This window comes from Manis javanica, chromosome 17, assembly GCF_040802235.1.
Source record: "Manis javanica isolate MJ-LG chromosome 17, MJ_LKY, whole genome shotgun sequence".
Lineage (NCBI taxonomy): Eukaryota > Metazoa > Chordata > Mammalia > Pholidota > Manidae > Manis > Manis javanica.
Window position 1 is genome coordinate 48,500,164 of NC_133172.1, and position 25,345 is coordinate 48,525,508.

General features: G+C 43.1%; 2 protein-coding genes across 9 annotated transcripts in view; both read left to right on the forward strand.

Annotated features, from left to right (window-relative positions):
* Positions 1–19,355, forward strand: part of ZFP90 (ZFP90 zinc finger protein) — a 98,987-nt gene extending 79,632 nt beyond the window's left edge. For 3 of the 8 annotated variants that reach the window (XM_073226510.1, XM_073226509.1, XM_073226512.1), the window contains 3 exons: positions 12,938–13,064; positions 13,400–13,495; positions 16,856–19,355. In XM_073226510.1, coding sequence (XP_073082611.1) covers positions 13,031–13,064; positions 13,400–13,495; positions 16,856–18,504 — 1,779 coding nt within the window. In that variant the 5' untranslated portion in view covers positions 12,938–13,030 and the 3' untranslated portion in view covers positions 18,505–19,355. Of the gene's footprint in view, positions 1–2,363; positions 2,654–2,856; positions 2,923–12,937; positions 13,065–13,399; positions 13,496–16,855 lie in introns of those variants that run through there. The other 5 variants (XM_073226513.1, XM_017671646.3, XM_073226508.1 and 2 more) reach the window with 5 other exon arrangements.
* A 55-nt stretch (positions 19,356–19,410) lies between these two features.
* CDH3 (cadherin 3) overlaps positions 19,411–25,345 on the forward strand; it is a 107,136-nt gene continuing 101,201 nt past the window's right edge. Inside the window, exons 1-3 of the mRNA XM_037025288.2 lie at positions 19,411–19,454; positions 21,851–21,916; positions 22,456–24,767. The gene's annotated coding sequence lies outside the window, so the exon portion shown is untranslated. The remainder of the gene's footprint in view (positions 19,455–21,850; positions 21,917–22,455; positions 24,768–25,345) is intronic.

Genomic DNA, 25,345 nt, shown 5'->3' on the forward strand with positions numbered 1-25,345 from the left:
AAATTATCAGCTTGCAGTTTTTAAGAGTACCCTGGGACTGTGAATTCAGGCTGCAGATCTACAGAGGGGCCAACTGTGTTAAAAATTCTCAGGGGGAAAAAAAAAATTCTCAGGGGAGGTAATTTCCACCTCTTCCACTCATTGCTTGGAAATAGGCAATTTACCTTGAAGTCTGCATCAGGAAGGTGTTCACCCTTAGAGTCCCAGTTTGTTTTGGGGTCTTATGTGAGTGTTCTGTTAGATACCCTGCTTTCGATGGGGCTTGAGTTTCATCACCGGCCCTTCTTCTTACAGGACCATGAAAAACAAAGCTCAAGTTTGCCTCAGGTGACAAATGACTTCCAGGTTAAAGCGGGCTTTCAGTGCTCCACCTATCACTCCAAGCCATCAATTTTGCTTTGTTTGGCCTCTGTGTTTTCCTTACCAATTTTCCAGCTCATCAATGCATTGTAAAGGTTTTAAAACTATTTCATCTAGCATTAAAATTGCTTTGCCATACTGGTAGAAACGGAAGTGCACCTGTGAGTTCCTTAGAGAAAACCCATGGATACCTGGCTTGTGAAACTGGACACTACTCTGACCTTTTCCAGTTTCCTTAGCTCCTTCTCACATCCACTTAATTCCACCAGCTTACTGTTGTGAGCTGCACTCCTTCCTTCCCCCAAGAGAACTAATCCCAGTTGTTTTCCAGTGTATCCACTTACCACACAATGAAAATTCAGGCTGCTCTCCTTACATGCAGCCTATTCCCTAATTCTACTTTCCCTTGCTTGGGGAGACCTTGGAGTAGTTTATGAAATGTCCCCTTCTCCTAGGTGCTCTCAGTGTCTCAGGGTTTTTCTTTCTCACATTCGTCATGGAGGTGGAGGGTAGAACATTGCAATTCCCACTAGGTGGAGGGCTGGCTCTTCTGAGAAATTCTTCCTTTTGTTTCTCATCCTAGTCTCCTTTCAGAGCCTGGAGAGAGGGGTGGCTTGAGGCAATGTTTAACAGCAGCTGCGCAAATTCAGCACCCACATCCTCCTTTGTAAGACCTGAGGGTGTGTGTCTAGCCCCAAACGTTTTGTCTTTCTTTAGAATGAGGAAGCACTAAATCCTCAGCTCTGAGTCCTGGTTACCAATTCTGGGACAACAGGAAAAGTTCCTCTTATCCCTTTGAATAAGTGACTTCATTGCTGCTGCTTGTCCAGTGGCTCCCCTCACACTTAGAGTAAAATCCACACTCCTTACCACAGCCTCTTAAACTGTGCTCCATCAAACCACCCCAGTCGACCTATCCTATCTCTCCTCCACCCCCTCTGCTATAGCTACATTTGGGCATCTGTTTCTGAAACACATCAAGCTTGTTTCCACTTCTGGGCTTTTAGCCTCAATTCCTTCAGCCTAGAATTCTTTTCTCCCTCATGTTCCTACTGTTGTTTCTTAAAGTCCCAGCTAATTAAGTCAGTGTCTCAGGGAGGCCTCCTTAAACCATTCTGTTTCATATTTTTGAATTACACTTTCTGCTAATTCCAGAACATTCACGTGGCAGTGATAGCATTAATTTTTAAAAAGTCCATCCTCTTGATAAAGCAATGGAACATAAGGAACAGTTTGTTGCAATCATTTTCTACAGTGTGAATATGTGATCTCTAATGTTAAGAAATCATGTCTAAGTCTAGGAAATTTAAGACTGGTTATTTGTGATATATGGAACATGATTACATATACCTAGTAGTTGTACCTGGATTTCACCTATCTTTGTATTGTATTGATATTTTCCATAATTTAAAGCTTGTCTCAAGCACAAAATTCTTAGCAATGAGATACCAAGGAATGAAAAAACACGGTCGTAGCACGGTTTGCTTCTGCACACTATTCAGGAGGCCACGGATTTATCCGAAGGTTCTTTTGTACCTCCTAAGTATCATTAAACATCTCAAGTTTCTTAGTCATAGTAGGGGTGGTCTAGGGAGTCACTGTCCAAACCTTCGGTAGTTACCCATGGGTGAAGATGGCACAGATGCAACAAAGATAATAGCATCTTGTCATGAAGATGCAACGTTGCCCCACTCCCTTCACTGTCTTACTCCTATAGCTTTAGTCAGTACGTGAAATTATCGTGTGTATGTTGCATGTTTATTGTCTGCCTCCACCACCTGCCCGGCTTTCCGCTACGTCCCGCCCCTAACAGCACGCCCCTGGCACACTGGAGACGCTCAGTGACTACTACTAGAATAAATGGTCACACGAGTATCCAAGCACCCTTGGCCCTCACAGCGGTTTCCCCCGAGGTGCTCCGACAGGAGCTTCCTCCCTGACGGTCCCAGCGGGACCCACGCGCAGGGGCCTCTGGGAAGTGTAGTCCACGCGCCCGCCGCTGCCCCTGAGATGCGGGAGTGAGGCTCCGCGTGCGCAGGCGCACTTCCGGCTCTGTTCCGCCGCTGCGGCCATTGTCCAGCCCCTGCGCGGCTAAGGCCGCTTTGGGCCGCCCCTCACCACATCAGAATTCGAGAGGACAGCCTGCTGCGGGGCCGGAAGGAGCGGGCCTGACCCCTGGGTGGGCCCAGGTGGCGAAATCCGGAGCCCCCAGGAGGCGGTGATTTGCGCGCGTCGGGGCGACACTCCTATGGGTTTGGCGTGTGTCCGCGGGGCCGCGCCCACCATCCTGCGGGTGGGACTGGGAGTGGCCAGAGGAGGGTGTCCGGGACGCGCCGGGGCTTTAATTTGGGGGAGGGGGAGCGGCAGGTGCGGACGGGGTCCGAGCAGCTCCCTACTCCTCTCCCCGAGCGAAGTGGCTCAGTGGCGGTGGGCCAGGAGGGACGGGGTGGGGTCGGTGGTTGCAGCCGGTGAGTGGGCCCTGTCCTCTCTTCCCAGCCCAGTGTGGGAACCGGGCCCGGCGAGGCAGGAATGGCCCCGAGGCCGCCGACGGCCGCGCCCCAGGTGAGCAGCGTGTTCCTGATTCTCCGGGGCGACCCTTACAGCGAGGCCCCCAGGGCGTGTTTGGAGCGGTCATTGTTTGCCTGAGCGACTCCCTTTCCTGGCTGAAAGAGCCTCCTAGCCACGCGAACCCAAGGTGTCCAGAGCCGGGGGAGCGGGCTTCCCAAAGGGGGGCCGCAGTGTGGGAGGAGTTCAGAGTGGATGTACTGGGAAGTGTCAGTGTTGAGAATCCAGAGTACCAAAACAGTTGCTTGAACTCTGTCAAGGAGTGGAGAGCGGGGTGACACGACAGAAAGTTGGAGAGAAGTGACTGCCAGTGAGTGAAGAAGAGAGGAACCCCAGCTTCTGACCAGGAGTCCATAAAGAAAACTTAGAATGGTCAGGATTTGCCTAGGAAGAGGCTAGAGATGGGCTTTCTTGGGCAAGGAGGAAAAAACCAGAAAGGCCTTGTCCCACAGCTTTTCATATTCTTTTATGCTGTAGCAAAGATAGAGCAGTGCACATCCCCAGACGTCCAGCCTTCAGCTTAATTAATAGAAGCTAATTTGTGAACCCATTTATTCTTTTTTTTTTGGTACCATTAATATACAATTACATGAGCAACATTGTCATTACTAGATTCCCCCCGTTATTAAGTCTGAGGTTATCCTTTGAGTATATTGGTGAACATATAGCAAGATTCTATGGTATTTTAATCGACACTCTTCTTTAGAATTAAGGAAACCTCACAGATTCTGATTGCTAGGTGTGAGACAAGATCAATCAGGATAAAAATACAGACTAGTAATAATAATGTCCTCTAAAAGCAGTTTACAGTAAATTAAACACACTATATAATGCCTTTTTAGCTTTTACTTGTATGTTTTTGTTTTACAGGGGGTGAGCCTTGAGGAGTAAGACAAGTAACAATACTAGAGACAGTTCTTTGGTTTGAGGAGAGCCAGAGAAAATCACTATTATCAGCACCTTTCCATACAAAGTGTTCACTTAGTAGGCTGTGAGAATTAAGATGACTTAACACACTAACACCTCATAGGGATAATGACTTTTTCTGTAAGGGTTGCCTTTTTAATGGTGAATGTGAATTTGTGTTCTGAGCAGTGAATTTTAGGGAATGCTTTAAACTTCTCTTTTTAAGCTATGTTTCCCAAGCCTTCTTGTTCAGTTATATTCTTATCGAATGGTCTGGTTGACCATTTGGGTTACCTAACCAGGCTGCAGGTGACCAGGGACAAAGGAGAGGACACTGGCCCTACAAAGGGGGCTTTTAGTTAGAGATTTCTGTTTCCATGGTTCCCTTTCTCTGAGCCTGGCCCTTGGGAGAATGCAAAAGATGAGTAATTGAGTCATGTGACTGCTTATCTAGGAAGTTAATTTAGTGGGGGAAGACAGCGCCCCTGCAGAAGTATATAGCCTGAAAGGGGTGGTGTCAGGTGGTATTCCAGAGATCCAGAGGCTACTGTGAGTACAGAGCGGGGAGACGATCTGCTTGTTGGAGTCCGTGGAGATGGCACCTTTGAATGGGCTCAGAGTCTACATAAGTGAAAAGCTGGTGGGGGGAGTGGAGGTGGAGCTGATCAACTTTGTGGTTGAGGGGAGTTGGGAGGCAAGAAGATGAGGGGCATATTCATGAGACTGTTGTCCTTAGTGACGGTGGGTGAGGGCTGCAGGCAGTGGGTTGATGAGAATAGAAAAGAGTTTGGATGCTTTCTTTTTGGCCTAGGTAACCCTTTCATTCATTCAACTATTCATTCAGCAGAGAATCGTTGAAATGCTGTGATGTGTTAAGACACTTTTCTGAGTGGTCAGGATACATTAGTGAACAAAATTTAAAGTGGTGTCTGCTTTCATGGAGCTTCCGTCCTAGAAGGAGGAGACAGAAAAATTCAGTAAGTAAATTTCACAATATCTTAGAAGGTGACAGTACCTCAGAAAACAGTGAAAAGATAGAGAAAGTTAGGGGGGATTGAGTGGGAAGGTGGGGGCTTGTGGTAGTGATGCAGTTTAGATAGGGTTGCCAGGGTCAGCTTTACCCTTACTGAGTTGGGGACACCTGAGCCTGAAGGAGGTGAGGGAGTCAATGCACACGTCTGGGCAAGAGTGGTTTTGGGAGAGGAACAGCAGGATGTGCAGGTCTGGTGTGTCCAAGAGCTGTGTCACTTAGTCAGTGTTTTTGAGCAGGGAGCTAGTACGATTTCTTCTGAGTTTTAAAGATTGCTGTGGATGAAGTGTAGGAGCGAGAGTTTGAAAGTTGGAGCTTCTGTGGAGAGGAATTGGAGGATGGGATACCCCCCGACACACCCCGCTGCTTTGGCTATCAAATACCTGAAGCGGCTCCTGGAATACCCAGCAAATGTTTAGGATTATAGGATCATTAGTAGATGTCTGTGTAAACACTGTGCATCCTTTTCTTCATTATATGTGCGCTACATTTTTAGTTAGGAATAAAAAAAGGGGTTTGCCATTCTTAAAGTTGAAGCCACCAGAACAGTAAGAAATGGAGAAAGTTTTATAAGAAAAAAGCTAATATGAACACCAGGTCTCTTGGTGTTCACTGAAGGAGAGGAAATGGAGAGGGACCAGGGTCTGATCGCTTGACTCCAGATCCCTTGAGCTCTACAGTCGGTCACCCATACTCAGACAAGATGCGCCAGGACCACGAGGGGGCGCCAAGCACTTGCCTGAACCAGAACATGATGTTTGTGGTCAGTGATGTTCAAGCACCTTCTGTCCTGCGTTCCGCTTTCACAGCCTCTTACTGAGCTAACTGGAGCTAGTCTTTAAGACTCAGTTCAGGCTCTGTTTTCCCTGTGTAAGGTCAGGTGTCCCTTCTGTGCATGCCCATAGCACCTAGGCACACCTGTCGTAGTACTGTTCTTACGTCTTATTGAGTGCTGTGTTCACCCCTCAGTTTCTGTACTAGGCTTTCAGCTCCTTTAGGTCAGGGCTGTTTCACTCCTCACTCTAAAGTACGTACTCCCTATGTAGATGTCACATGAGTGAACATTCATAACCACTTAACCCCAAGCCATAATTTTATTGTGTCTGCATTTTCTATACCTAACACAGCAAAAATTAATTTTTCTAGGTAGTGACCCCAATTTCCTGATAATTGCATAAACCTGTGACTTTCACTGAACCTTTTGAGAAACTTTGCCTTTAAGACAGTGTTAGGATATCAGAATCTGCTCTTCTAAGCCCTATTTTAAAAATATGATTCTTTTTCTGACTTTTTTATGTCTTATACTACATTATTAAAAGATACCTTGAAGCATGTGAGCATATACATATACAGACTTTTTAATACAAAAACATGTTCACCTCTGTTTGCTATGGTGAATTTCCATCTTTTCTCCCTTTGCATGTCTTTTCCCCTAAACATTTTCAACTATAGTATTTTAAATTTCATATAATTTTATGACTTTTATTTGTATTTTAATGTCTATTGCTTTGCATGAACATACAGTTTATCCATTTATAGGACATTTAGGTTGTTTCTAAAACTTTTACTGTTACAAATAATACTAGGATAAAATCCTAGCGCTTACAGTAGATAATTTTTTGAAAATAGATTTTTAAAAGTTCTTTACATCCATAGTCTTAAGTGAAATAGCTTTAGAGCTAGCGAGGTCTTTGACAGGTTTCCGTGGCATGTGCTTATCCTTAATTTGTAGAAACATTCAGATTGCTTTTCATATTTTTCTGTCTTTTGAAAGAATTTACCTATAAAACATTTAGATCCAAGGTTTTTATGTAGGTTGATTAGGGAACAATTTCTCAGTCTCCTCCTCAGTTGTTGAGATGTCTACTTTTTTGTGTCAACTTAAAATATCCACTACACTAAAAATTTTCACATTTCTTCACATACTGCTGAATATTTTACTGGTTTGTTTATACTCTTTAAACTCTTTTTTCTTAATTTCTTTTTTCACTAGATTTTCCAGAGACTTTTCTGTTTTGCTGGTTTTTAAGAGGAACCCGTTTTTAGATTTGGCTACAGATACCTTCTTTTTTCTGTTTGTACCTGCTTTTTATAATCCAGGAATTTGATTTACTTAATTTTTTTTAATCCTCAGAATGTTCATTTTCCTTCAGTAAGAGTTACCTGGATTCTGTAGCCATTCACTCAGCAGACATGTTTGGAGTGCTAATCCGTGCCACACAGTGCTGCCCAGCTAGCGTCACATTTCAGAACCGGTCAGCTGAAGGTACCTGCTTGCTTCCTGTGGGACAGCAGAAAGGCACCAGGGAGGAAATTCGAGAGGGTGCACAGACGCGACCGAGCTCGGTGCCTGGCCTGCAGTGAGTGTTCAGTGAATGTTAGCTGTTGCTCTTTTATAAGGAACCATCTCAGGAGCTTCTAAAAATTATCTGGCAGGGCCCTCCATGCATGGGCAAGTTTTCTGAATTGCCCACGTGGTGCTCGACAGTTGCAACATAGTTGGTTTTGGAGGTACTAAAAAGTAGTTGAGAAACTGTTGAGGGAGAAAAATGTGAATAAACAGCTCCAGTTCTGAAATGGAAGCATGGACCAAATGCCAAAGGTGGTATGAGGAGATGAGGAATCTGGAAAAGCATCAGAAAGGAAGAGACCATTAAACTGGTTCTAGAAGAATGTGTAGGAGTTTTCCCTGTAGAACTAAGGGAGAACATACATGATGATCAGAATAAAATGTACAAAGTCAGGGAGACTCAAAAGAGAATGATGTAATCAGAACAGAGTCGGTGACAGAAGCATGGGGTGGCAAAGTTTGACAGAAAAATAATTCAGGAGCCTGGAGAGACTGGCCTGAGGTGGAGATCTAGAACAATCTAGAACAATGCTGTCCAGAAGAAATACAAAATAAGCTACATGTGTAATTTAAAATTTTCTAGTAGCCATAATGTAGAAAGAAACAGGTGAAATAAATTTTAGAAACACCCCAATAAAGCCAAAAGATTATCAATTCCACATGAATCAATATTTAAAAATTATTAATGAGGTATTTTAACATTCTTTTTTTGGCACTGTCTTTGAAATCCAGCATGTATTTTATACTTACTATACATCGCAATTTGGACTGGCCACATTACTAATGCTCAGCAGCCATATGTTGGTTGTAGTACCATGTTAGACAGCATAGATCAAGAATATTATTGCCAGGCTTAATGGCATGTTGGCAAGGGAAGCTTTGAGCTGGATTTCAGAGATGAAGGGGAGGGACTGAATACAGAAGACTTTTGAGGCTCTTGGTGATTCCTAAAGGAAAATATGATGAGTCAAGGAGGAGGTCCAGGTTTCCAGTTGGGATGCTGTAGATGGCGGTGCCCTTAGCCTAAACAGGGCATCTATGTGTATTTCTAAGGGCTAACAGTGTAAGCCCTTAGGAACAGGGCTTTCATGTAAGGAGAAACAGTAGTAATGTTCCTCCTCTCTGTACGCAGTAGTTAGCTCTCAGCTTAACAAACTATCATTGGCCTGGTATCAGAGAGAACAGTACTTGAGAGAAAACCTCAAACTATATTTCAGTAAACTTTACATGTTATTACTGGCAAGCTAACTTTGATCTTAGAGGGTAGTTTTTATAAATTAGATTGTTTCTACTCATTAGCTGCCATTCTCTGGTTTTCAGCTTTGCAAAGTTTCAAAGTTATAAAGTTTGGGTCAGAGTTTGAGCTGATTTTTCCTCTAGAGTCAGTTGTCAGAGTTGGAGGGAGTGTGTCTCTGTATTTGCACATGTTGACCTGTGTGGAAGTGCTCTAAAACTCCCATTTCCTCAGTTCAGGGAACCCATGTTATAGGTGAGATTTCGCTCTCCAGGTCTGTTACTCACCCAAGGATATTATACATTATTAGTTGTGGAGCTCTTTGGGGCCCATGAAATTGAGTCTTCTCAGCTTAGTATATGTGAATTCTTTGGTCCTTTCTGTGTCAGCATGGGGAAGGGGAACATTTGAAACTTTCTGATAAACTTGTTAATTTTTAAAAGGGGTTGATAATGAGGTCCAGTTACATCTGGAAGAAGGGTGAGCAGTGTCTCCAAGATGTTACTGGGTCATTTATTACAGTCCAAGGTGTGCCCTGCAGCACTGGGAATGCTGTAAAGTTGGTCTGACGCAGAGTGGCTAACTCACACCCACATCTCAGTGTACAGTTTACCCTTTGAGTACTGCGAACTCTTGATTGTCTTTTGTACCGAACCGGCTGGCCCCTGATGATTCAGAGGTGCATAGGTGGTGACTCTCTAGGAGCATAATGAACAGGAGGTAACAGACACCATAATGAAGTGTCTTATGGGCTGTGCTGGAGAGAGGCCTGGGGGTGGGGAGCCATGGCAGGTGTGAGAGAGCACTTGGCCCAAATGTGGGGGTAGGGATGGAGCCCCAAAGAGAACTTGACTGAGTCTTGCTGTAACACTTCATGCCGAGTTGTGTCCGAGGGGAGGAGAAGCCAGAGCTGGGGCTGTGGAAGTGAGGTGGGACTAGGTTTGAACAGCTCTGAAACTCACACAAAGGAATCTAATTTTTAATCTCAAGAAAGATATTTATTAAACATTTATGGAGTGCCTACTATGTGCCAGGCCTGGTCTGGGCAATGGAGGTTCAACCATAAGGAAAACAGATAACAGTCCTGCTCTCTTAGAGTTTACATTCTGCTTAAAAATATGTCAGGTGGTAAGGACTATGAAAAAGAAAAAAAACAGTGACAGTGCTGGATGGGGGCACTGTTTTATGTAGGGTGGTCAGGGAGGGTTGCCCTGACGTGATGACATTTGAACAAAGAGCTGAAGGAAGGGAGCAGAGAGCCATGTGCATATCTGCAGGAAGGGCTTCCAAGTCAAGGGCACCAGCAAAGCCAAGGCTCCCAGGTAGAAGCAGGCTTAGTGGTTCCAGGAATGGTAAGGAAGGCTGGGTGAGTGAAGTGGGGCAGCAGCGGGTTGGGGATGAGGCTCAAGATAGCAGAGGGTCAGATCATGAAGGGGCATGTAGGCCACTATAAAGAACTTGGCTTTTACTTGGGATGCCACTGGAGGCATTTGAACAAAGGGGTGACTTGATCTAACAGGTTTTAATAATACCACTCTGGTTTTTATATAGAAAACAGATTTGGGAGGGGTACACGAGTGGAAAAGAAGAGAGACAAATTAGGAGGTTCGGTGGTCCAGATAAGAGATGGTGGCATGGACTAGGGTGTGGCTGGTAGGAATACAGAAAAGCAGAAAGAAATGAAAGGTTTGTAAGCAAGATGAAATTTGTATTTTAGAGAAGTGACTGTAATGGTATGAGGGAAAAAGTTGGTGGGCCAGAGGTAGAACAGAGTCCAGTTACTGCTCTGTCAAGGCAAGAAATGATGAGTGGCGTGGAGTGGACATTTATTTAGTGGTCAGCATACCTTCTCCCATTAGTGCATCCTGTTTGGGGAAACAATATAATCATGAGGCCAAGTAATAAATATGGGAAACCCATTAAGCAGAGGAATCCGACAACCATCTGTTACTAACCGGAGGGGCTGTATGTTTAGAGGACAGAGTAGGCAATGGGGAGAAGGTGTTACTTGTCACAACCTTACTTAAAATGTCTAACTTGGCCCAACCCCTTTTTCCTTGCTGACCACTGCCCATCCCAAGTGCAGCTTTGGTAATCCCTGGATTGGATTCCCGCTCTTTCTTCTCCCATCCCAATGGTACTTACCTCTTCAGACCCGTGCATAGCCTGCCTTGAAGCCTCTCTCCCCGTCTTCCTTACTCTGAATGCCTGTAGCACCTCCCCTTACTATGTATTGTCTCATAATCATGCTCTAATAAATAACACATTTTAAAATAAACTGAAACCTATTCAAGGACTACAGTGTTTTTCATTTGCATTTTTATTCTGCCACAGTGCATAAGGTACAGCCAGGCGCTAGTAAATACCTAGTGTCATCTTATCTGCCACAGTCAGATCCATCACCTTGATCAGAAAAGTCTCCTGTTTCAGCCCTTATCTTTGGGAAACTTTGGGAACATGGCTGCGGTGTTGTGCAGGAATATGATCTGGAGGAGCTAATGTATGTGTGGATGAGTTCATGTACCTTATTGGTAGGGGCCCTCCTGACTTCTCTAAAATTCAAATCTCAACTCAGTCAGGAAACAGATGTTTATAGTGTGGCTTAGGCATTTGCTGGATGCTGATGTTTTAAAGTTAAAGAAAATAAAATATAGTCCCTGACATCATGATGCTCACCATCTAACCAGAGAAACAAGCATTAAATAGATTAGTAGGTTTATTTGAATAATTGTGGGTGTCCAAAATTGCTTAAAGCACATAATATGGGGGATTGATCCTCTGATGGGCCATCGAAAGACTGAGGAAGGTCTATTAGTTACACCTGAGCTATGAAATGGAATAGCAAAGGAAAGATGGCTAGGAAGGTGGGGAGACAATGATACCCTCCAGAAAACGAAAGGGGGCTCAGTTCAGCTATAGCTAAGCACACAGGGCAAAGGGTACAAAAAGGCTGAAACTTGCAGGGAGTCTTCTCTCACTGCTGCAGTGAACTCACAGCTCTGCTTTCAATGTCCTTTCACACTAACTGTCTTTACCATATTTTACTGTACACTTTTTTGAGACAGAAATCTAACCAGGACTAAAGGAGATATTTCTGGTAGGGTGTGGCAGCAGGTGTCTCATGGCTTAACAAGACCTAGTGAGACAAGACGAAAGTCAACCCGTGAGCAGCAGAATAACAACTGGGGAACCTCAGCCAACCTAGTTTCAGTGGGGTGGTAATGGAGAATTGATTGGAGGTGGGTAAGAAGCATGAGAAGATCTTTGACCTATCAATTCCAATTATAACTAGCTATCCTACAGAAATTCTTGCATATTTACATTAAGACTATATTGCAGTAATGTTTATAGTAGCAAAATATTGGAAATAATCCAAATGTCTGCTAACAGGGACTGGTCTTCATTCAAGTATTTTTTAAGCATCCCTATGTGCTACGCATCGTTCTAGGCACTGGGCATATAACCAATCAAGTTAGACAAAATCCCTTTTCTCACAGAGCTCCCAATGGGGGAGACGAGAAGTTAACGGGACTAATCTTAGATCGTTGTCAGAAATACAAGTGACCTTTTTATCTGAATCTGTTTGTTTCCTGATTCAGGTGCAGGAATCTGGGCAATGAGAGATCCCTGTACTAGAAGAAAAATTAAACGTGGTAAAGGGAGGTGTCAAGAACTTTTCTGAGGAGAGTATGTTTGAGATGAGCCCTGACTAATGAGTAACTGGTTGTCGACCATGTGGTGATCCTTGGGAAAGGGTGGGTAACAAGCATAAAGGCCCAGAGTGGGAATAAGCTGATGTATTCAGGGATCAGCCAGGCAGATCAGCGTGACTGGAGCCCAGTGAGTGGTATGTTTGAATCTTACTTTTAGTAAAAAATCTTACTTTTGCTCTTGGTTTTAGGCAATGAGTATAATATGATACAATTGTACTGTGGAATACAATGAAGCAATTCAAAGGGATAAGGTGAAGTTATATGGGAAGATCTCCAGGATCTGTAGTTAAATGCAAAAAGCAAGTTGTAAAACAGTATATTTCACAAAATAAGACTGTGTGTACATGAAACATGGAAAAAGGACTCTTACGTGTACATACCAAACCGTCAAGAGTGTTTTTTTTTTCTAGGAGGTAGGATTGGTGATGGGGGGTGAAGGTAGGCTGTCATTTTTTTCCCTACTATATTTGGATTTTATAATGAAGTACATGAGCAGTGAGGAACTGGTGATTGTATAAAGAGGCTTGGCTTTGAAGGAGAACACAGCTAGGTAGGGGTACAGGATTGCAGGACCTATTATCCATCATGACTTTCCTGTCTGCCATACTGGATCCTTTACAAAATTATGTAAACAACTAGCATATTTAACCCGACATTGCCCCCTCAGGATATCAAACATGTGATCTCCACTTCTGATGACCCTACAGTATGTTCCCAGTATCGCCACTGAGAATATTTGTGGGGTTGATCCCTAGTTGAGCAGGAATGTGATCCTACAGGAATCAGTGACATTCAAAGATGTGGCTGTGGACTTCACCCAGGAAGAATGGCACCACGTGGACCCTGCTCAGAGGCGCTTGTACAGGGATGTGATGCTGGAGAACTATAGCCACCTGGTCTCTCTTGGTAAGGACCACATCTTGGTGTCTTTCCTGTTGGCAGGTCTTTCCTTTCTCATTTGCTAAGGCTGTGGGGCTCATAGATCAGGTAACTGAGCAAGAGGTTCAGGGTCAGAGCTTGTTCCTCTTCAGCACCTAGCTTTACAGGTTTCTGAGCCTGCTGTTGAGGTAAAGGTCTTTCTTTTGAAGAACTGGAAATAAGTCATTTGATTGCATGACTCCTCAAGTTACACCTTTTTTCTCCTTCAGAGTTTCTGAGGATCAAGTAGTACTGACTTGTTAGGAGGGGGTCTTTGTTCACTTGACCAAACAACCAAATCTTGTGTATTTGCCCATGAGCAGGATATCAAGTTTCCAAGCCAGAGGTGATCTTCAAATTGGAGCAAGGAGAAGAGCCATGGATATCAGAGGGAGAAATCCAAAGACCTTTGTGTCCAGGTAAATGAGCGAGAGTCAGGCATGTGGAAGTTAATGCAGACAGCGGCATGGCTGAGGGAGGGGGACACACCTCCAGGTGGCTGCTCTGGAAGCCCCCAGGCCTGAGGAGGAGGCTGAGCCATCTGGAGCACACCTCTCTGTGTGCCGTCTTCCGATAGGGCGCTGCTGCTGCTGGTCAGCCTAAGAGGAAAAGGCTACACTCAGAAGACCATCTCTGTGTATATTGTAACCCTACTTGCTGGACTGTTTCTCCTCTGGTATCTTCAGCCTCCCTTCATTATTTAGAAGCTCCTTTTCTTTCTCATTCACTAATGAATTGAACTGTGTCTCCTCCTTGTTTTGTCTTGTTGCTCCCAGTCAGTGGCCCCAGATTTACAGGAAATACCTAAGCCTTGTTCCTTCCTCCCTCTATAACTTGCCTTCAGAACTCTTCCCCTGTCTGTGCTCTTTCCTCCAACACCTGTATGGAAAGCAAGACCATCTTCCATCCCATGTTCTTGCCAGTTTGGTTCACTGCCTCTCTCCACGGTTCCTGGAGTATCATCCTGTCCTGGTCTCCCAGCTTGCTAAGTACTTACTTCTTGGCTTTAGATTCCTGGCTTTTCTTGCTTTCCCCCTAAGCACTTCTGCCTTAAGGAGTCACTCTCCAGCTTTCTCCCCTTTCTTTCCATATGACCACCCTAAAAGGGTGCTTGCCTTCTGGTAGCTGCAGCTCTTTATGCTGTGATGTAGGCTCAGAAATCATCTTTCCTGTACCCCAGTCACTTCTTTTCCTTCTTACAGGACCCTTCCACTTGGAAGTCCATGCAGTTCTATTTAGATACATGAAGTCTAAATTAATCATCTTTTATCCCATCCCCAGCCAGCACATTTTGCTACCTTGCCCATTACCCATTTGTCCTTTGCCTGTTAGAAACCACTGGATTTCTACTCTCTCAGGCCAGTTTAGTCTTTTTCAATCCAGGTTGTCTTCCTCCTTTGAGAAGATCTTAGATTTTACTGCCTTTTAACTTACACTAGTGGCACCCAAAACCAGGCCCCAGGTGTAGATTAATTCCCAGTTGAAATTGCTAACTATCTTTTCTTTTTGTAATCTATATTGGATTTTTATAATCATAGCTTTATTGAGATATAATTCACATGCCATAAAATTCATCCTTTTTAAGTGTACAATGTAGTAGTTTTGTGGATATTTACAGAATTGTGCAACCATCACCACTCTCTAATTACAGAAAATTTACCCCAAAAAGAAATCCTATACCCATTAGCAGTCACTCTCTATTCCCCATTCCCCCCAGCAACCATTAATCTGCTTTTAATCTGCATGGATTTGCCTACTCTGGATAGTCTACATAAGTGAAATCATACAGTTTGTAGCCTTTTGTGACTCACTTCTTTCACTTAGCATAATGTTTTCAAGGTTTGTTTATATTGTGGCATATATTAGTACTTCATTGCTTTTTATGCTGAGTAATATGCTATTGTATGGCTATACCACATTTTGTTTATTCATCACTTGGTGGACCATAATGGATTTTAATACTTTATCTTCATAGCCACCCACCTCTGACAAAACGTTGCTGTTACTGCCTGTACCTCCTTACAGGAAACAGAAACCTCCCCTTGATTTAAAGGTCCCTCCCATCGTATTTTCCAGTATAATCTTTCTGTTCCTGCTAAAATAAGCTCACTTTAGTATGGACTTCTTTTTGATGTTCTCTATAGTAGCATACACTTTCCCTCATTAGATAACACTTTCTGCCTATCCAAAGCCATCTATTCTTTAAGTTCAAGGTCTGTCTAATTCATGAAACTTGACATATACTAATATTTGTTTCTTCCTTCCCTGATCACAAGTACCATTTATATCATCTCTACTACACAAACTCAGATATAATAATATATTATCTGATGGTTTTGCTTTTGGTTAAAAAGATGGAGTCTTCTTTCTAGTCTTAGATTTCAAGCCCCTGCATGAAGAGTCTGTTTATTATATTTCTGTATATTCTATCTGTATTGCAGAGCATATGGTAGGCAGTCAGAAATGACTTGACTGATTGTATTGGAATCTGGGAAGGAACTTTCTTATTCATTCATTTCAACAAACATTTCTTGAATGTCCTTCTAAGAAATATTCTAAAAGAAATACAAATCCATTCTTTGTCCTCAGAAATTTAGAATTGAGTCTTGTTCCAGGGTCATGAATTTTGGAGTTTAGGGCCCCTTAGTTGCTGGTTTTTTCCCTTCTAACATTTTATTATACAATTTTTCAGACATATGAAAAGTTGAAAAAATTACACAGTGAACACCATGCATCTACCACCAAGATTCTATAGTTGTTAACATTTTGTTATATTTGCTTTATTCACCTATCTATCAATCCTTCTTACTTTTTGATTCATTTCCAAGTAAGTAGTAGGCATATGTACATTTCACTCCTACATGCTTCAGCATCATTAACTAAAGTTCAGTATTTGTTAATGGTTCTTTCTTTTTAAGAAAACATTACATAAAATGAAATGTCCAACTCTGATATGTACCATCTGTTTAGTTTTGATAAATGTACTCATCCATCTAATCCAAACTCTTACTGATATGAAACACTTTGATCACTCCAGAAACCTCCCTCCCCTTAGTTTGTAAAGGTTACCATTCTTAGAACCTAGAAATTATTTCTCTGGTATAAGTATTTTGAAGTTAAACAGGAGGTTAGGGAACAGTTTATTAGGCAAATTAAAATAAATCCTTTTGGACAAGGGAGGTGATTAATATAGAACCAGAACTCAAATAGACTAAAGCCACAGCCCCATTGTAAAGGCAAGGATCATCTGCCTCCCGAAATAACAGTTTTTAATCAGATTGCAAAGTATAGCTCTTGGTCTCCAAATACATTATAGAATCATTGCAGTCAGGTCACTACTGGCTGCAGATTTTTTTCAGCAGGATTTAAAGATCTAGAACCTCAGAGGTGACTTTAAAGAAACTATGAAATAGATGTATTAGGAAAATAGATTTTGTGATGGTTTGTAAAATGGACAGGAAGCGTGGAGAGCAGATAGGATCCTGCATGGTGGACTGTGATCCTGTACCATTTGTATCTCTTGTGCTCACGTATTCCCTTAGCCCCTAGCCAGTGCTCCTAGGTGGGCTTCCTCATTCTGGACTTACTATACACTCTGGCTTTGCAGTCTACACTGTCATCTCTTTTCCATCCATTTCAGGTCTTCTCCCCAAGCTACGGGGCTAATTTCAAAACAGAACCATATGTAATTTATATCTCTTTCATTTACTCATTACTACTCTAGCAGTTTATTTAAACAGGAGGAAATAGGGAACTTTTGTACTTCGGATTTCTTTCAGACTGGAAGACCAGGCCTGAAGCCAAATTGTCAAATCTTCAGCAGAGGATATCTGAAGTATTCCATAGCACCTGTGATCTCTCACATGCCACATTAGAAGATTCTTGGGGTGTTAGTAGCCAGTTAGAGAGGCATCAGCAAAACTGGAAGAGATATCTGGGGCCAGAGGCCTCCACCCCGAAGAAAATACTCACACCAGAGGAAAGTTTTGAGCAAAATAAATTCGGTGGAAACTCTAGATTGAACACAAACCTAGCTACACAACTGAACATTCCTTCAAGACCTAGTGAATATGATTCACTTGGAAGCAATTTGGGACATAATTCAGACTTACTTAATCAGAATAATATCCTTGCAAAAAAGAAACCTTATAAATGTAATAAGTGTAGAAAAGCCTTTATTCATAGATCATCACTAAGTAAACATGAGAAAACTCATAAAGGAGAGGGCACTTACCCCAATGGTGCAGATCAGGGAATTTATCCTGGAAAAAAACACCATGAATGTACTGACTGTGGGAAAACCTTCCTCTGGAAAACGCAACTCACTGAGCACCAAAGGATTCACACTGGGGAGAAACCCTTTGAATGTAATGTGTGTGGGAAGGCCTTTAGGCATAGCTCATCCCTTGGTCAGCATGAGAATGCTCATACTGGAGAGAAACCTTACCAGTGTAGTCTTTGTGGGAAAGCCTTCCAGCGCAGCTCCTCCCTTGTTCAACATCAGAGAATTCACACTGGAGAGAAACCCTACCGTTGTAATTTGTGTGGGAGGTCTTTTAGGCATGGCACATCCCTCACTCAACATGAGGTCACGCACAGTGGAGAGAAACCCTTCCAGTGTAAGGAATGTGGGAAGGCCTTTAGTCGATGTTCCTCTCTTGTGCAGCATGAGAGGACTCATACAGGAGAGAAACCTTTTGAATGTAGCATATGTGGGAGGGCTTTTGGTCAGAGCCCATCCCTTTATAAACATATGAGGATTCATAAGAGAGGCAAGCCTTACCAAAGCAATAACTACAGCATGGATTTCAAGCATAGCTCATCTCTTACTCAAGATCAAAGTACTCTGACTGAAGTGAAATCTTATCATTGTAATGACTGTGGGGAAGACTTCAGTCACATTACAGAGTTTACTGACCACCAGAGGGTCCATACTGGAGAGAACCCCTATAATTGTAAGCAGGACTTCAGTCAACAACCTAATTCTCATCCTGGAGAGAAACCCTACCACTGTAATGTATGTGGAAAAGCTTTCAAAAGGAGTACAAGTTTCATAGAGCATCACAGAATTCATACTGGAGAAAAACCCTATGAATGTAATGAATGTGGAGAAGCCTTCAGTCGGCGCTCATCACTCACTCAACATGAGAGAACCCACACTGGAGAGAAACCCTATGAATGTATTGACTGTGGGAAAGCCTTCAGTCAAAGTTCATCCCTCATTCAGCATGAGAGAACTCATACTGGAGAAAAACCCTATGAATGTAATGAATGTGGGCGAGCCTTCCGAAAGAAAACCAATCTGCATGATCATCAGAGGATTCATACTGGAGAAAAACCCTATGCTTGTAAGGAATGTGGGAAAAACTTCAGTCGAAGCTCAGCTCTCACTAAACACCAGAGAATTCATACTCGAAATAAACTCTAGGAACCCTGAAATTAAGGAATGTGCAGAAAGCTTTAGCTAAAATATCAGTCTTACTCAGTATCAGAGGATTCTCACTGGAGAGGAAGCTTAAAAATGTAATGAATTATGTGTGTGTTTGTATGGTGTGTGGAGAAAACTCTGTGCTAGTAGATAATACTTTTTTAATAAAGCTACATTCTCAGATATGATTACAGACTTTTGTAAAAACAACTACAAACATATAACCATTTGGAAATGATGTGTCTATATATTGGACTTTATAAAGCTTTTGAACTTATGTATGCAGGGGATCACCAACTTTGAACAGTTTGACTTGTAACTCTGTTTACACCCTTTTTAAATAAATTTCCTGTAGTAATGACCAAAACTCAATTTTAAAACTCCTTGACAACTGCATTCAACTGCAGCTCTTATATTAAATTCACCATGGAAACCATTTCCTCCTCCAGGAATTCACCATTCAAAAAATTAGATCAACTGGTCCAATCACTTCCTTATAGAGATGAAGACACTGAAAGCCAAAGATGTGAAGTGGTTTGCACAGTATGAAATAATGTCAAAGCTGGGTGCTACCCTACTGTTACGGAATTTTATAGACTTAGTTTCAGAAGACCCAAAGGAGATCACTGGTTTGTGTGTGGAGCCTGGCCCAGATCCAACAATATGACTCTCAGTGCATCTTCATTGACAGGGAGGGAGTCCAGAATATATGTGTTGCTGACTGAGCAGAGGATTCTCTAGTCTTAGTAGCCATGCACAATGCACTTAAGAACACCCAGCCTTCTAGGCCTCATGAAATGCACCCTTGTAACATCACTGATTTATTTCAATAAATAGCCTGCTTAGTTGAATGGGAGTCAGTTTGTATTTTTCAATTTTCAGAACTTGGCTAAGATTAAAGAGTGGCGCATCAAGGAGGAGGGATTAACTGCTAAACTCATCACAGCCAGGTGAGTTAATGGCTACCATTTATTGAATGCTTACTGCTTGAAAGACGTTGTGCTAAGTATTTTGTAGCCATCATTTCACTTAATCCCTACAACTCCCCATTCTAGGGTGTGTGGTAGCTCTTGTCTTTGCCCAGTGTTTCTCTCTCTCTTCCTTTTTTGACAATCCCTGCTTACTGAGCACAGGAGCACAAGTGAGGCCATCCCTGGGGCTCAGTGATAGTTCTAGGGGTAAGTACATGACTTAGTTGAGTCAATCTGAGGCCTTCCCCAGAACTTTTCAAAATAGTGTTAGCAGGGACATTTTAGTTTTGGGCTGCTGAGCTGGAAAGATGAAAGCCTAGAGCTACCTGGAGCCTGAATCCTTACCACAGACGAGGACCAACTGACATGGTGTTCTCATTTCTAATCCCTGAGGTCTGGCTCAATTTCTGAAGCCCATCCTGGGATTTAGTAGGCTCCCTGCTATCAGTCCAATAATTCTCCCTTTTTGATTAAGGTAATTTGTCAGATGTTACTTGCATTAAAGAAACCTAATACATGTATTATATCCCTGCTTTATAATGAGGGAAAACCCAGAGAGGTAAAGTAATTCACCTGAAGTAATACTCCCCATGGCAGATTCAGCCTTCAAATTCAGGCTTCAAATGTCCGGCCACAAAGGCAAAGCTGTTAACCTCTAACTGATGTGTCCAGAGCCATGTTATGTTCAAGGAGCTGCATATAATGCTGCATCATTTGAGGGGGAATGCATGAAGGGATACAGCAATAGGTTAGGTTGGAGACCAAGCAGAAACAAAATGATGAAGGGCCTTGGAATGCCTTTCTTGTTTCAGTAAATTCACCCATGACCCTCACACCTTAACATGTTGTTTACATATACCCACACTGTAGATAAAGTCTTGCTTGTATCATCCTTGAAAAAAAAAGATGTTTCTCAAATATTTTTCCATGTTGTTACACATTGGTAAGATCTCCTTAGTAAGTCCCCTACTGTCACAACATATTTGGATTGTTTTGATAGTGGTTTTTATAATGACATTGATTACTTTTAACTTCTTAAGCAAAAGTTTTTTTCCTATAGATTTTTTCTTAAAATATCCAAAAGGGAATTACTGGGTCAGCATGTATAGGTTAGTATAACCAGATGATGTGAGATACATGGTGCAGAAATAATAGTCTCAAAATTGCACAAGATATAAACTGGATACACTGTGCAGAAATAATAGTCTCAAAATTGCAGGAGGGAGCCAGGAGAAAACCAGCCTCCCACTCCTGGTGCCTGGGTGTGTCTGGGCAAGGGCTCCAGGGTAAGCATATGTCCGCCAGGGCATCTAGCCCACCTCTGTGCCATCAGGGAAGGTAAAAAAACACTTCTGCAGCTCTTGGCGTATTAATGTTGGTGGTGCCCAGTGTTTTGTAGCTGCTGAACTATTTCTTAGCTGTTAAATGCATATGATGATGCTTCAGGGAACGTTTTTCTTACTGTCCTAGTTCAATTAAGTTGATCTCTTAAATCTTCCTAGATTACTGTTAATGTCCTTCATGTTGCTACACTTTGCATTTGTGATTATTTGGTTTCCCCCCACTCCCACCCCTCCCTACCCTGCACTAGATTGTGAGTTCTAGGAAGGCAATGTCTATGTCTATTTTGCTACCTTTTTTTTGTTGTTGTTCCTCTGCTTATCACAATGTCAAGTACATAGTAGCACTTAATATCATCTTGTTCAGTGAGTGATGGGGTGGAGATTTGTTGATAGACAAAGAAGACCAGCTTATAAATGAAAAGGTGCTCAAGTTTGAAATTAGAATATTGTAAAAAAAAAAAATTAGTAAGATGCTATTTCATACCCCTTAGGCTGGCAAAAATTTAGAAGTCTGACAAGGAGAACATGTGAAATTTTATACACTACTGGTGAGAAGGTAAATTGGTATAATAATTTTTGGGACTAATTTGGCTATATCCAGTAAAATTAAAGTATACCACATGACCCAGCAATTCCACTTTTAGATATACATGCTAGAGTAGAAATTCCCATGTGAGCACACAGACAGGGATGCTTACTGCAGCAGTGTTTGAAATAGCAAAAATAACACAACACATATCTGTAAATTAGGTTAATAAATCATGGCATATTCTTATAATTTAATACAATATAGTACTTAAATGAAGGACCCAGAGCACCTGGGCAAAAAAAAAGAAGGGAAGAAAACATTCTTGCCCTGCCTGTTCTAGTCCTGTTTCCATGCAGCTGGATGTGGCTGGAGAAAGATGGGGCCACAGTGACTAGTCCCACTTTAAATTCTTGACTGCTAAATCTCAAGCATTTATTTCCCTAATCAAGTCATTACCCCAGGCTCCTCAGCTACTTTTATAGCTTTTCTCTCAATCTTCCCAGCTTCATCTTTTCCGGAACACCTAACACCACCTGACGTTCTAAATATTGTATGTCCTTCTCAAGAAGGTAAGCTCCATGAGATGTTTTGGAGCCCGGGGGGGAGTAGGCACAACTTAGAAGTGCACAAAGAGCAAGTGAACAACAGCTTGATGATAGAGGGCAACAACTTTTGTATCTTCTGTTCAGTGTTGTGTCCCTGGTACAAGAGATACTCAAATATATAATGAAGTGCTGCACCACATATACATGCATTAACAAGGCTAACATATTGAAAATAAAGTTGAGGGATATGTACAGTTGGATATAACTTTAAAATGCCTATTCTTTATTAATGCATGTGAAGTAAAAAGAGAGTATTAAAATATCAGCTTCGAGTAGTGGTTTCCTCTGGAGCTAGAGGGAAGAAGGATAGGAAGGAATAAAAAGCTTAAGCAGTCAGATTTTTTAAAAATGCAAGTGAGGCAGAATATTAATATTTGTTAAAAGAGGATGTATAGATGCTTGTTCTATGTGCCTCTCTGAATGTTCAAACTCGTTTTCAGTTAAAGTCATCCTCCTTGCTCTTATCTCTTTTGCCACAAAATTACCTGCTTGGTTCCCCTCAGGGCACGTACCTGTCTGCCTTGTACATCCCAAATGCTGGAAGGACTTAGGAGAGGGAAAAATGGGCATTCATGCTTCCAAGGCTGAGAAGCTGATCCAAGCCCAAGATTGAAGAAAGGGATCTTAGCACTGTCAAGATGGAGCAAAGTCATTTCCATTTTAAAGTCACTGCCTTTTTAGGGACTTACGAAAAGAAGGGGAGGGCAGGGGAGTAGTGGGCTTCCTATAGCTAAGGAACAAAAGTGATTATTTGCAATTGTTGGAAGGAGAGAACTAATTTTTGCTAATAAACTTAAATGAAAACCCTGTAATTTGGAAAAAAAAATTTTTGTGTGTGCAAGATTTAATGTATAAAAGAGCCAAGAAATTTGGACCTGAAATACAGATGGTAATTTTTGCACAATGAACAGATAAGTATTAAGTGTACCAATAATTAATGGGGCTTTTGTTTTACTATGTGCATTAAGAAACTAGCAATTAACAATTGTTCTTGAATTTTAATGCTCATTTTCAAAAGTTAAGTGTTGTCACGGGGATTTGGCAGAGACTTTTCTGTTTGCTTGGAATTGCTGATAAAACCCCAAAGATGAAAACAATGTGTCATGTTCCCCTGCATCCTAAAGGGTACCGCAAGGGCTGGGCACACTGTCCCACAGGACTCCCTAGGTAGGAGATTTGCATGGCCTCTGACTCGGGCAGCCATTGACATATTATCATGTATAAGGTTCAAATACAGAGGATATGGGCCTTACTGTTGTCAGGTGAAGCCTCTGCCCCTCCCCATGGAACTGGGGGACTCAAGCACCAGGAGAATGACTGGAGATATTCGGAGTATATGAAATCACTGGACCTTGGTGTCTCCATTCCTAGCAATACCTGACAGGCCCACTTGAGAGCTTCCACCTGGAGTTGTTGCCACAGCTTGCCAGAAGAGTGAGGATGCGGTGGTAAAGGGGTGGAGAGAAATCACACAGATAAGTGCCTGCAAATGTCGAAATTTCTGAAGGCAGAAGGCTGCAGCTGGAGTAGCCTCCAGTAGCAAAGCGTGAAGCCCTTTGAGGGTTCACATTTGTGCCTAGCAAGTAAAGGATAGGACCACTGCATCCGTTTTCTTTGCTGCCAGAGATTGTAAGACAGGATTTAAGTGGATCTTGGATAGGGTGACCATATAATTGATAGTCTACCCAGGAGGACCCTTGGGAATGAAGACAGGAAGCCGGGGCTGGGCTCAAAAAACCGGACAAATGTTTATTCTGTGCTGGAGCTCCCAGGAGAGGGGAAGAAAGAGTGGCAGGAGTCATAGCGTTGAGTCCCAGGGGCTGCCTGGCCAAACCAGAGTTGACCCACCTAAAAAGGGTTAGAGGGAAGGATTGCATGGGGCCAAAGGGGAAATTAGGCTGCTCCACTGTCTGGGGTGCAGCTGAACGCCGCCCTTAGAGAGCGGTACAGCTCAATGTGAGGAGCTGCTCTGTACAGCAGGCCACCCGCGCCAGGCCAAAGAGGACAAACGCGGAAGAGGGGCACCTTCCTTCTCCTTCACCCTCACCCAATCCACGCTCAAGAGGAGCGGGCCAAGCATGGAAATCTGTGAATGAAGTATGGGTCTGTTGTTTTAAACTGAGCTAGACCAAGTTTTAACAACCACAAGCACAAAAGTGCTTTTCCTCGGGTTAAGGAATCCAAAAGGGGATTTGTCAGCGTGGTGGGGGTGAGAAGTCCTCACAATGGTGACACCACACCGGTTCAAAGGGTGGGTACCACCAATTAAAAATATTTAATAACAGGAATATCTGGATGCGCCCTATAAAGAGCTGTTAACGGAGACACACTTGCGGCCCCCGACGTTTTCCGAGCGCTGGGTGGGAGGCGCCGTCCGCCCGGTGCGGTCTGCACGTGCGCCAAGGGCGCGGCCTGAGCACGCGCCGCCGCGTGGCGCAGCTGGAGGCTACGTTCCCGGGAAGCGTTCGCGGCGGCGCCCTTCTGCCTCCGGGTCGGCGGGCCCCGCAGCCCACGCGGACTAACCTGGGAGAGGAGTGAGGCTCTGGCGCTTCGCGCGCGTAGTTTGGCCCCCCTCGGCTGGCACTCGGTGCTCTCTGCCCTAGGAGCAGGGCTGAGAGAGCGAGGCCTTGGGCACGCGCGGCCTCTGCTCAGCCCTCCGCTCGCGCGGCCAGCCTACCCGCCTGCAGTGGCTGCCACCATACAGCCATGTCCCTTGGCCAGAACACCCCAGGGCTGAGCTCCTCCTCTCTTCTTCTCTTTGCCTGGTGGCCGGACGCCGCGATCTCTTCTCATGTGAGCTACTGGACAAAAAGGGGTAAGTTGAACCATATGAGATTGTCTAGGTAAGTAGAGAAACTCCAGGTAACAGTATCTCTTTCTGAAAAAGGGGGGCTTTTCCTGAGCAAGTGTAAGCTTCTGCTCCCTGAAACAATGTAAAAAAAACAGACACCATCTCCTCTTCTCACCTCCCTTCTGTTCCCATTCTTGAGACAGGAAGGGCCTGAGCAGGCAGGCTGGAGGGAGAGTAATGAAGCCTTGATGAAGGGTTACACTCCCAGTAATGGTGGTCTACATAATTAGGGCCAACTCTTACATAGTTGAATGAAATATTGAAAAAAGAAAAGCTTTCCCAAAGAGCTAATAGAAGAATTTGGAATCAAACTCTAAGAGAAGCAAGAGACTAAATTCATAATTTCAGCACTCAAAGTTGCTTTTGCCAGAAGGCATTTGCTGATGGAAAGAGACACCTTTGAAACCCAGCTGTGAAGTTAGGGTACTCGCAGAATAAGGGGTATGAAAGTGCTGAAACTGGCAGTCTGAATGTTCACTCCACATTTGAACAGGGGCTCTGAATGAAGAAAATGTTGAACTGGAGATAAACAAGCTCTGGCA